At 16.3% G+C, this 14,339-nt stretch overlaps 1 protein-coding gene across 4 annotated transcripts in view; it reads left to right on the top strand.

Moving 5' to 3' along the window:
• LOC122715570 (probable cytochrome P450 6a14) overlaps positions 1-14,339 on the top strand; it is a 181,083-nt gene that overhangs the window by 3,680 nt on the left and 163,064 nt on the right. For 3 of the 4 annotated variants that reach the window (XM_043937851.1, XM_043937852.1, XM_043937850.1), the window contains exons 2-4: positions 1,494-1,601; positions 6,431-6,564; positions 7,937-8,026. In XM_043937851.1, the coding sequence (XP_043793786.1) occupies positions 1,531-1,601; positions 6,431-6,564; positions 7,937-8,026 (295 nt within the window). In that variant the 5' untranslated portion in view covers positions 1,494-1,530. Of the gene's footprint in view, positions 1-1,493; positions 1,602-6,430; positions 6,565-7,936; positions 8,027-14,339 lie in introns of those variants that run through there. The other variant, XM_043937854.1, reaches the window with a different exon arrangement.

Below are 14,339 nucleotides of genomic sequence, written 5' to 3' on the forward strand. Positions count from 1 at the left end.
AAAATCAGAATTATATATATACATATTTTAGAATTTGTTATATATTTTGCAATTTGTGATTTAAATTAATAAAAAATTAAATGAAAAAATTTTATTACATTTTATCTATAATAATTATAAATTATAATTTTATCGTTTTATCGTATAGATTTTTTATTTCAAAGTATAAACTTTGAAATATTTCTATTGAATTTTGAACTATTTCTATTGAATATATATATATTTTAAAAATATATATTTTTAAAATATAATGTATTTATATATTTATTACAATAAGAAATATGGAATATTTCATTATCTTTTTCTCTTTAATTTTTTTTTAAATTTTTGTTTGTAGCAATAATTTTATAATAAATTATATAAATTATTAAATATTAAGTTTAAAATTTTTTGTTTAAAGATATGGATAAAGTTTTATATGGTATTGATTATGAATCAATATGATGGAGAGGGGAGAGGAAGAATATAAAATATAATATAATATAATATAATAAAAGGAATATAAAATATAATATAAAATTAAATTAAATTATTTTATAATATACAAAATATAAAATTTTAGTTTGGAAAATTTATTGATTTCCAAAATATTAATGAAAAACTTTCAATATAACACATTGAAGACAGTGTAGATATTATAATGCTCTCTATTAGTTATTAACATAACTATATTCTTTGTAATAGTCGTCATCGTTTAGTTGAATTGTCGATGATATTATTCATTGAAAATCTTATTTTATATATATTATATTATATACCTTATGTATTTTGCTTTTATATTATATATTTTATAATAAAATAAAGGATAGGAAAAAAAAATATCAAAAAAAGGAAAAATATTTTTATTGAATTAATTAAAGAAATTAATCAACATTTAATATTTTTTCTTTAATCTTAAAAAATAGAAAAGATAAAAAATATGTTTTAAAAATTTTATAGTTTTTTTATAGTTTTTCTTTAATATTTTGGAAATCAATAAATTTTCCAAACTAAAATTTTATATTTTGTATATTACAAAATAATTTAATTTAATTTTATATTATATTTTATGAAATAATATCAAATATTTGGAGAAAATAAAAAAAAAAGAAAATATTCAAAGGAATGAGTTATAAAAATGTGTGTGATGAAAATTTTAATAATTATGAAAATAAGATTTAATCAAAAATACATAAATACATAAATTAAAAAATAGTCGAATGTAAATCTTATATATATATATGATTTAATATAGTATAATTCTATAGATATAAGAATTTAATAAGAATATTAAAAATAAAAAGCATAAAAAAATAATAATTTAATCATTTTATCAAAATATTTTCTACATTTTCAATTGAAGATTTGTATCAAATTATTATTATATTATTATTATATAACTAAATATATATTATATTATATTATATTATATTATATTATATTATATAATTAAATTATTTCTATAGCACTTGGAAAATAATCTACAAGTATTTTTCATATATTTGTCTTTATAGAGTAACGGTGAACCATCATTAAAAACATTATATAAATATGGCTCTTACAAATATATCTGGTATTCCCGATAAACATTGGCAACCGCCATTTGTAGCATTTGAAACAACGTAAGTATATAATTGCTATTTTTATCTTATAAATTTTTATAATTTTTACAAAATATTATTATTATTTATAAGACAAAATATTTGAAATGTTAAATGATAAAATTAATCTTTATATTAGATATTTAGAAAAGTTTTTGCCATTTTTCAAATAAAAAATTAAAAAAATGTGGGAAAGAACTTTTCCAAGCATCTAATATTTGTAAACTTTTAATACTAAAATTTTTTGCTTCTAAATTTTTGTTAAAATGTCAAAATGTTAAATTTTTTTATAAATTATGACTAATAATTAAAAATAGATGATATGTTTTTTGTAAGTTATATATTTTGACATTAAATATGTATTATAATTTTCAAATCCATAAAAATTAATAATAGAAATAAATAAACAATTAAGTAGCAAATATGTATTTGAATTTAATAATACTTTCTAATAAATTTTAATTTTTTTGTGATTTTATAATCATTTTAAATTCTAACCTAATCCATTTTAACATGACATGAATAGTTAAATATGAATCTGAAAAAAATTCAATTAAAAAAAAAAATGCAAATTTTCAATTTTGTATTTTTTTAATAATATTTAGTTTCTCTTGATACAAAATCATGATTTCAATATGCTAAGGTAAGACAATTGTTATATATATATTGAGTAGCATATTTTAGCAAATTATTTTTCTTTTATATTAAAAATAAAAATGATTTTGTAACTTTCCTTAATGTTTTTTTCAATTAAAACTTTTGCTCTATCACATGATATGTTAAATTTTCTCTAAGATTATTAGTTTTTAAAATAAATTGAAAATCAATAAATAATAATCAATAAAAGAGAATACATTTTAGATATCTATTTAACTTTGATTACAAAAAGCTGCTTATATCATTTTATTTGGAAGAATTCACAAAATTATTTTGCCTCAAGACACTTTTAAAATTGAAATTTTTTTTTAAATTAATTCTTTCAAAAACTGTAGTTTTATTTTAGAAAAAAATAATTTGCAAATTAATAAAAAAATTCAACACGTAAAAATTTATGAAAAAAAATACTTATTGAAAATTACAAAATTAGATTATGTTATAAGTATAATATATACGTAGTAATGAATTATTTTTTTATACAGAAATATATTTGATTTTCAGCTATAAAAATATTAAATATTATGTATTAAACTTATACTTTGAAGATAATTTCATATTTGGTAATTTCAAAATGATATATACAGATTCACAAAAATATTCGAACATTTATCATCATAAAGAAAATTGTTAATAATAATAAAATATGATGAAATTTCAAATATATGAAATTTATATAAAAAAAATACCTTTTATCCAACAAAAAATATCATGGATATGTTCAATGTTCAGATATATTATATATAATTTAAATTGATATAATAAATAATAAATTTTATAATTTTATTTTAATTAATAATTTATTTATCATGAATTTTCATACTTTTAATTTTAATATAATTGATATTATAATAAATTATAAATAATTTCTTTAATATTTGTAAAGCTTAAATGTTTCAGTTTATTAATTGAAATGTGATACATTTTTACATTTGTATATTTTTCTGATATATTATACAATTTAGTATTATTTAATATATTTGATTTTATATAGTTCAAATACATTTGAATTCGTTTTTAAAAGTGCATTTCTTTTTAGAATTTGTTTATTATTTGTTTATAACTATCGGATATATTTTCGATAAACAAGTAAATAATATAGTTACGAATATTAATATATGAATATTTAAATGAAATCTGTCAAAACAAACTAATATTTTCTAATTTCTTTATTATGGCTAGCAATATTTTTAAATATATTTTAATCTATATTTTAATATTTAATATACATATATGTGCATATATGTATGCACATATGTATGCATTTTTGACTGAGATAAACAAAATATGCGTAATATGAATGCTGAATACGAATTTACTCACAAAAATAATCGGAATTAATATAAATTAATATATATTTAACGATCTATTTTTATTAATTATAAAAAAAATAAATTCAAGCTATTTTAAAATATTATAGAATATAGAATATAGAAATATATTATATATAATATAGAAATTTTCTATATTATAGAATATAGAATTATACTTTATATATATGCAATTTATTTAACTAAATTGATAATAAAATGATATTAAAAGTTAAATGAAATTACAATTATTTTTCGCATCATAAAAATATTTGAATACTTAAAAAATCTATAGTAAAAAGCAATTTTTTTTATAATTTAAAAATTAAGCGTTAGTTTTGTTATCTTTTCGATTTATAATATATTTAAAGCAGTTTAAAGTATTAAAAATTATTTTTTATTAACAATGTATGTTATGTTTTAAAATAATAATAATAATAATATACTCTATATACTTAACTTAATTTTTATAAAAAATTGCTATTTTTAGTTTTATTTTATTATTTTTTATTATTATTTTATTATTATTTTATTATTATTATTATAGTTTTATTTTATTATTTTATTATTATTTTATTATTACCAAATTATTTTATTATTTTACCATAAATTTTTAAATTGTTCCAATATTTTGATATAAAATAGTTGTGATTTAGTTTTTAATATTTAATTATTTCAAGATAAATTAAATAAATTGTTTATATAGGTAAACTACAATAAATACTCATCAACGAAATAATTTAATTTTATTTTTTCTATAATTAACAAAGATATAGATTTTTAAAATTAAGCATAGTATCCAAATATTATTATAAGTGTATGCTATTTCAAAAGTATTCAAACTTAAAGGTGAACGATGTTTATACTAAGTTTCTTTAGCAAATATTATGATTAACAAACTTAGTTGATGGTAGAACGTTGTTCAGTGAATTTCAAGTTATCATTGCGCCCAATTATTAAAATGAATAATATCAACAAATTAGAAATACGAAAGTTTGAAATGGAATTGATATTAGAATTTAATAAAGAAGAAAAATCTTATAAAAAAATTGTTAATTTGGTAAAAGTAAGTTAACGATTTAATATGAAAAAATATAAATAATTTGATAATTTTAAAATATGTAAACATAAATGCATTTGGAAAAAATCTAAAATTTTCTAATTCTAGCAAGAATATAATTTTTACGATAAAGTTGCAATAAAGAAATTATATATTAATAAAATTAATCGATGAAATAGATTAAATTTTGTAAAAAACATTTAAAAATAATACATTTTGAAAATTTAATATTCTTTAATAAAAATAAATGTAATATTTTTGATGAACATAATTTAGAGAAAAATAATATAGAGAAAAATTCAATATATAATATAATATGGAAATAATTTATAATTTTAAAATAATATTTATAAATACAATTTTCAATAAATATATATGTATTAAATTCACAGACTTTAAGCTACATAGCGAATATTTTAGAAAGTAAATTTCGAAGAAAAAAATGTTTTAATCAATGTTTATAAGATTTAAAGAAGTACATGCAATGTATTCAAGTTTTTGTGTTATTATTGAATTAAATTCATATAGTTACGGACAATTGTTATAAATTTATCTAATTTAGTTTTTTTTAAATAGAAGAGAAAATTTAAAAAATTTTTTCCAAATTTTAATGAAAAGATTTCAATATTTTGACAAAAAATAATTTTTTGTTTTATAGCACATATAGCAGCATATAATATATTTCATCAAAAAATGTATATATTAATCCTATTAATTTTATTATTTATTATTTGAAATAAATTAAATAACTAAATAAATATAAATAATTATAATATAAATAATAAAATATTATTAATATCAAAACTTAAAATTTAAACATAAAATAAAAATATAAAATTTTATGTAAACTTTATATAAATTTTATATAAATTTTATATAAAAATAAATTAGTAAAATAGTTATATTAATAGTTATATTTTAGAGTAGAGAAGAATATTATTTTAAAGATATTATTAAAAGAAAGAAAATAAATATTGATGTAAGTTTAAAATAATAAATAATAATATGTACAATTAAATATTTTTGTATCCTTTCGAACTCATCTTCACAGTTAATATTTTACAATTGTTATAAATTTATCCAATTTTCTTTAGATTTTATATCTATAATTTTGATCTTTTTTATAATAATTATGTTATTATTTTTGAATTAAATTTTATATATTTTTTAAAATTATTAACAATTGTTTAAAATTTTAATAACATTCAAATATTTTAATAAGTAATTGTACTTATAGAATATTTTAAAAATTTCTGGTTTGATTAAAAAATAATTTAGGCATAGAAATTGTTTGTTTTTAATTAAAAAAATTAATTATTTAAAAAGTTCTTTAAAAAATTTATTTATTAAAATATTATAATAAAATAATATAATAACATAATAAATATAAAAATATAATAAAGGTAATAACATAATAAAATAAAATAATAAAGCCTATTATAATAATATTTTTATAAAATTTTTGTATTAAAATATATAAGATAATTTTTGAACATGCATATATATATATATATATATCATATCATATCAGATGAATCAGTCATTTCCGTTCAATAAAAACATATATATTTATCATGTCTTTAATTAATTTATTACATATGTACATGTTATTACAAATGTAATAAAAATTTGAATCTATTATCCATATACTTTTGATGATATAAAATGATTTATGTAATTTGTCAAAAAAGTATTAAATTTTTTACTTGAAATTATAATTCATATTGTCATATCATAATCATTTGTTACAAATTCAACTACTATAATAGTTTTCTATTTTCTTATTAATTTTTTTATATTAATATATTTGCCTATTATTATTACAGCATGGGTGAAATAGTAATTGAACTTTATTGGAAGCATGTACCAATTACATGTAGAAATTTTGCTGAACTTACACGACGTGGATATTATAATGGAACGAAGTTTCATAGAGTTATTCGAGATTTTATGATACAAGGTATCATTTTTCTTAAATTACTTTAATCTTAAAAATCTTAAAAATATAAAATAGTGAAGAATTTATAAGAATAATCATTAATAATATTCCACATATCGCATCGTATTATCGCAGAAACGTATATATTAGAAAAAAGCAACTTTTATTATACCACTTATTTATTTTTGCTAATTATAAATTATTATTAACGTTTATCGAAAAACTGATTATTTAAGTAAATATTTTTTTTTGGCATTTTATATTTTTATATTTTACGTATATTTTGTGTAAGTGTAAATATTTTAAAGTTTGTTTATTAAATTGCAACATTATTTTTTTTATTTATTATAAGTTTTTTATAATCGAAATTTGAAGTCATAAGTTATAATGATTGTATATTTTTTTATAATTCAAATTTTATATTATTTATTATTTTATTTATATTATTTATATTTTTTATTGTTTAATTATTTTATTATTATTATTTTATTATATATATTTATTATTTTATTATAATAATTATTTTATTGTATTTTTATTATTTAAGTTTTTATTATTTCTATAAATTATTGCTTGTTCTCAGCAAAAAAATTTTTATGTTCTGTTTAAACTTATTAGTTATATTATAATTTATATTTAATTAATTAAAAAATCTTTAGTTTATTAATAAAATATAAAAATTACATAATTAATATTTTATCAATATGATTTTTCTGATTTTCCCATTGTAATATTTTATTATCACTAAAATAAATTGTTAATAATATTTTTTTAATTCATTATATCTACAATTAATACATGATCTTGAGGTTAACATGGAAAATGTTAGAAAAATATTAAAATTATAATTAATTGTTATTAGATTATCTTTATTATTTAATCAAATAGTCGAATATATAATTTATTAAAAATTAAAATTAAAGATTAAAAATTGAAAAATTGATCTTCAAGTCCAATCTTCTTTATTATAATGCTAGAAAATTTGAAAGAAATAAGACTTTTTACTATATTAATATATATATTTTATTATTATATTTTATGTTATATATTATTGTATTTTATTATATTTTTTCTGATACAATTGTAAAAATAACATAGTTTTGTTTTTATTATAAATTTATTGTCTATATCGTATTTGTCGTAAATTCGTATTTATAACAAATCAAATTATATATATATTCACTATTTCAGACCACTAACATAATCTATGACTAATAGAATATAAAAGCTAAATATGAAACCTAGTAACAATGTATTTTAATATAATCTAAATATAATACAATATAATGTAATAACAAATAATCTCTTATAATAAGTAATCTTTTATTATATTTCTTACATCAGTATAAAATTAAAAATCTAAAAGTAGATATATTTATTTATTTTATTTTAGGTGGTGATCCTACTGGAACTGGGAAAGGTGGTGTATCTATTTATGGAGAATGTTTTGATGATGAAATTCATGATGACTTAAAACATACTGGTATGTTTAATTATAAATTATATAATTTTATTTATATTTATTAACATATAATTTAATATATAGAATGTTTAAATATATAGTAGCTCTTGAAAATATTCAAAAATTTTATGGAGAAATACATCGAATGTCTTAATCTTAATAAAAGTTTATCTATAAAATAGATTATATATATGTATATGTATAGATTATATGAATGTATGTAGAACGTATGTGGAACAATTTATTTTTTTGAGGAAAATCTAGAAAATTTAGAAAGGGTATACCTTCAAAATTTTAATATTTTTCATTTTTTGTGAATATAATTTCTTTTAAAAATATTTTTTATAATAGGTAAATATTTATAAACACAATTTAAAATATACATATATTTTATATAAAATCTGAAAGTTTTATAGTTTTTTTTTTATTTCATACATTATAAAATTATATTTTAGAAAATAAAAAAAAATTGAAACTTCTAAAAATCTATTTTATTGTTTTAAATTAAAAATTCTTTAAAAAATTCGCATATACATATATGTATATTAGAAATTAGAATTCTCTGAATAAGAATAGCGCGATCAACGATATTGCAGCTCGCGATTTTTATAAATCTATTTTTTTTTTTATCTTCTATTTTTATAAATCTTCTTTTATATTTTATATATCTTCTAATTCCAAATCATAAATTATAAATAACCCATAATTCGTAATCGTAATCATATGTTCATGCAATTGCTATTTTTCAGCTTTTAGGAACAGGAAATGTTTTATGCTTTTAAAATAATAATTATTCAGTTGTTCTTTACATTACAAATTCAATATTATCATTGAATATCATCGCCTTTATTTTGATAAACTATCTAAATTAAAAATAGAAATAATTTTATAGCTTTAATAAAAAGATCTGCTCTATTATATATAATTAGATTTTCTTTAAATTTTTTTTTTAAATTTTTAATTTTTTAAACAAATTAAAATATTAATAAAAATAAATATTCTTTTTATTTTAATTATTATTTAAATATATTTATATATTTATAACTTAATAATTTTTTATATCATTTTATTTGAGAAAGATCACAGAATCATTTCATGCCAAGAACAATTGAATAACTATGTATAAATATATTAATGTAATAGCACAAAACATTTTGAAAGTTGAAAAATTAAATTTTTTTTTAAAATTGATTTTTTATAACTGTAGATTTTGAGAAAAAATGATTTGCAAATTCATCATAATGATATAATTAAAATTCTATATTATATTATTATATTAAGATTATATATATAAGAAGCAGGCGTTAACGATCAGAAAATTTTTCAAATACATAGATTTCGTAATTAGATTTGTATATATATAAAATATATATTATAAATTTTGAACGAATTTAGCAAAAAAATTAATAAATATTCATTAAATTTTTTTAGAATGAAAAGGCTAGAATGTACTATAAATTGATATTTAAATAAAATATTAATATTTATCTGATTATGCTATTTGAAGATTAAAATATAATATAAAAATATAATTCTTTACTTTACTTTACTGAAAAAAATAAACTCAAATCTTTGAAAAACTTCCTTTTTATTGTTAATGAGTTAAAAATAAAATAATCTTAAACTTCAAATCTCAGTAAAAAAAAATGTTATGGAAAATGCTATGAAAAATGCTATCAAATTCGAGAAGAGAAAGATAGTTATATGATATAGTTAGAAATAATTGAAAAACAATTATTTTTTTTTTAATATTTTCGTAAATATATGCGTAAATATAGCAGAAAAATCGATATTTTTTGCCTTAAATTTTTATATTTATTTTCTTATCTCCTAAACTTAGTATAATAGATAATTTTTTCGGCCAGACTTAGATTCACAAAAATATCACACAAGAGTACATAAAAAATCATTGTATTCTCAAATGAAAAAAATCTCTTTGACTTTTGATTTCTTTATACATGTGTTATTTTTTTGTCGCACATAAACTGAATTTATAGATAAAAATATACTACTATATTATAATTGCTATTGACCTTTATTAAGAAAAAAATATTTTATATTTTATATTATATTAATAATATAAATGCATATAAAATTTAATTCATCATTTCAATATCTTCTATATGTTTACAATATTTTTTTCACACATGAAAAAATTTGTGAAATTAATCTTTTTTAATTTTGATTTAAAAAAATTAGATTGAACATAAAGCAATCTTAATAGGTTAAGGTTCACATGATTTTAAAATTTGATTTATTTTATATTTTTTTTTATTTTGTTTATATTATTTTATTAATTGTATTAATTCATATCTTTTCATATTGCATGTTTTATATTATTTCTTATAAAATATTCTTATTTCCAATCTTACATATCTATTCTCATTGTTATCAATGATTCATGGATTATTTACTTATTTATAATTAATCTACTTATTAATTAATTTATAATTATGCTTATTTATAATTAATTTGTAATATAACAATGTATTTGCAAAAAATTTAAAAATATAAATATCGAAGAAAATAAAGGAGAACAAAATTTAAATTATTTTATAAAAATATACTTATTTAGTGCTTAATACATATGCATAATTATATAAGATTGCTGAGGAAATATGATATCACTTTTTAATAATAAATAAATTAATATTATTTGTAAAAAAGATAATTTTAAAAGCATTTTTTCATATCGAAATGTACTATAAAATATTAAAAAATATTTCTTTACTATTGGAATCTATATTAAATAGATGGACTTAATTTTCTAACATGATGTATTTCTTATATAAGTGACTAATTTTTACTTTTCGATAATTATTATAATGTAATATGGAATTAAAAGATATTATATAAATTTTTATTTTTTTATCAATTAGAATAACATATTTTATATTATATTAATATTTTATATTAATTCATTTTTAATAAGATTGTAATTCGTTTTTATTTTATGAATCAAAAAAGAGAATACATTTATATTGAATAAAAAAATAAATCAATACAAAAAATATTGTATATGATTTCATTTATAAGTAATATATAATAGCTTAAAACATATTTTACACATTATAACAACATTATAGAATACTCTAGCAATATCATAAATATAATATTGTTCAATAACAGTATTGATCTAATATAAATTGGATATTTTTGATAATATCTTTGATAATATCTAGAATATATTTATTCACTATATCACTAATACCCCTAGAATATATTTATTCATCAGTTCATTTTATTGATTGTACCATATATAATCTTATAAAGATCATAAATAATAGAAATATTTATATTTTATGAAATTTGATAAAATTGAAAATTTCAAAAATATATACCATATAAATATACTTAAGAGTTGAACGTTGAGATAAATTCCAGTGAAATTGAAATATTTATGAGATATAAATATATTCAATAATATTAGTTATTGGAATCTGTTTTAAAATGATATATAACCTAATTGTATTAACTTTTGTCAATAGTCGATGATCAAAGCCATATTAATTTTGAATTACATCCTACTCCTTAGAATAGAAAATCATTAAATTTACAATCTGAGAAACACATTCATTCTTCTTCTCTTATCAGTATTTTTTATAATGAGAATATTTTATCTTTGGAGAGAAAAAAATTCTGTGTACATCCTTTAATATTTATTGAATTATGATAGAATGATAATAATAGAAAACAAATTTTAGTACGGAAAGAAGCATTCGTGATGTGTTAAGAAAAAGAATAGCCAATGAAAAGAAAGTTTTCGATAATCTTACAAATGATCATTTTAATATTCAGTTTTCATCAAATAAAAATATTGCATTATATTATAATAATATGTAACAGGGCTAATTACCTGACAATATATTTTTTATCTAAAAATCAGATTAACGAAATGAAATAATAAAAATTCATGAAAAAAATCAAATTGATGTATTGGTTGCATATCAATACATATTATTCCAAAAGTACAAATTGCATTGTATAACGATAATTTGATTATCAAAAACATTATTTCGATAAAATTTTCATTTTTTTATCAAATAACGATACAAATCAAAAAACAAAAATTTATAAATTATTAGTACGAATCAAATAAGAAATAGAAATTTATAGATCAAAATTAATTTATTTTTAGGCTTTTATTGACTATAGTGGATTCACGGGATTTTGAGAAAATATACATTATTTAAAAAGAAAAGATGACATTTTCATATCAAATTTACACGATTACAAGTTATAAAGTTCAGAAAAATTTTATGCTTTATGTGATATAAATTTTAATGATATGAATATAATAAATACTTGAAAAGAGAAAAAAACCATTTGCAATCATAACAAATATTTTTGTAATAATTGCACAACAAATGTGGATCATAATTAATAAATTTTTATGAAAGATGCTTATTCAAAGTATATATATATTTAATAAATTTGAAAAATATAGGATAAAATTGATAATGCGATATTATATAACACGAAAACATTTTATTTGTGTAATTTAAATGTGCATTTAGGAATAATTGGAAACTCCGTAGAAAAGAACCAAGAATTATTTGTCAGATAGTTGTCTGATTTTTGGAAACAATTTGAATGATCAATTACAAACGACAATCTCTTCATAAAAATTATCTTAGCAGAAGAATTATTATGAAAAGAAATTTATCTTATTGATATAATATAACAATCTATCAAAATTACTTACACATATTCAATACAGCAATATTTTAAATTTCTATTTATACAAAATCATATTTGTATTATGTATTGCTAGATCTAGAAAATATATCTTTTTTTTTCAAATTGTATAATGATCACAATATTTTTGAAAGTTATTATGTTTAAAAAAAATTATTATAAACCAGAAATTATTTCATTTTATAATAATATAATATAATAAAATAAATAAAAAATACTATAGATATATTAGACAAAATAATTCGCAAATATTCATGCCGAAAATGTACAAGATATTGGTCATTATTACTATTTATGGATTAGTATTGCAATATATATGTGTTTGTTTCATGATCGATCAAAAATTCTTTGAGAATTTCATATAAATATATCTTTGTGACATTCGAAAATAATTATTTATAAAAACATATTATAAATGCAATCGAACTTATAAATATAATAGAAAAAAAATATATTGTGAATTATATGCAATAAATATTATACGTAAATCAACATATATCAAATAGTATTATATATATATATATCAATTAATAGTAATAGTTTATTTTGTTATAATAATAGTTTATTAAATTTAAATAAATAATTATAAATAAATTATATATTTTTATAACAGCATTTATGTATTTATTTCAAATTAAGAATTATTTAATTTATTATCTATTATTTGAATTATCATCGCAGATTATGAGTGAATTTTTTTACTTGCCATTTTTAATTCATGTTCTGTTCAATTATTATTAATTGGATGCGAATATCACAACGAAATCGGTTTGTAATTCATCACTTATAAATCTAAAATTTAAATATGAAAGATTGATGAATTTAAGACGATTTTTTTTTTTGCATAAGCAAATGAAATACTTTTTTAGAATTCTAAAATGTTTTTTCAAAATAAAATATATTTGCAAGATTTGAGATCCTTACATAGAATATAATATAATATAATACATAGAATGTAAAATTGATAAATCAGTCATATGACAAATTGAAAGTGAGAATATTCCTGTATGCAAGAATATTCTCTTTTGGAAATATTGCTGGTTGCTTAAAGTTTTTGCTAAAAAAAAAAAAGAAAAGATTAAGAAAAAAATCCATGCTTTCTTGCGATAAAATATTTTTTTATTTGTAAGTTCATTATTTGTAAGTTAGAATTGATTTAGCAGTTGATTTATATGTAGTGCGATAGAGCGCCGTTGATTTTATGATTTCTGTATTTAACACTCGCTCTAATCTATTCTATATAGATTTTTATTAATATATCTCTTTGTATATCTATTTTATAAAATATTACAAAAAAAATTCTATTAAGTTCATTTTTTAAATACTTATATTTGAGTTAAAGTTAGTAATTAATAGTTATTATTTTATTATTTATTAATAGCAAGTATGATCAATCAGATATTATCAGATAGTAAAACATAATACAAAAATAAAACAATCATATTTAATGTTATTTTTTTAACGTTAAAAAATCTTACTCTAATATAGAGAACGTTGATGAGTGCTGATAATAATCAATAATATATATCATATATATCAATTTATATATATATATATATCAATTTATATATCAATTTCAATGTGATAACAGCTAGAAAAACTAACACATTATTTCAGAATGAACTCGTTGATTCGA

The sequence above is a fragment of the Apis laboriosa genome, unplaced genomic scaffold, assembly GCF_014066325.1.
Source record: "Apis laboriosa isolate Shangri-la unplaced genomic scaffold, ASM1406632v1 scaffold38_cov145, whole genome shotgun sequence".
Taxonomy (NCBI): domain Eukaryota; kingdom Metazoa; phylum Arthropoda; class Insecta; order Hymenoptera; family Apidae; genus Apis; species Apis laboriosa.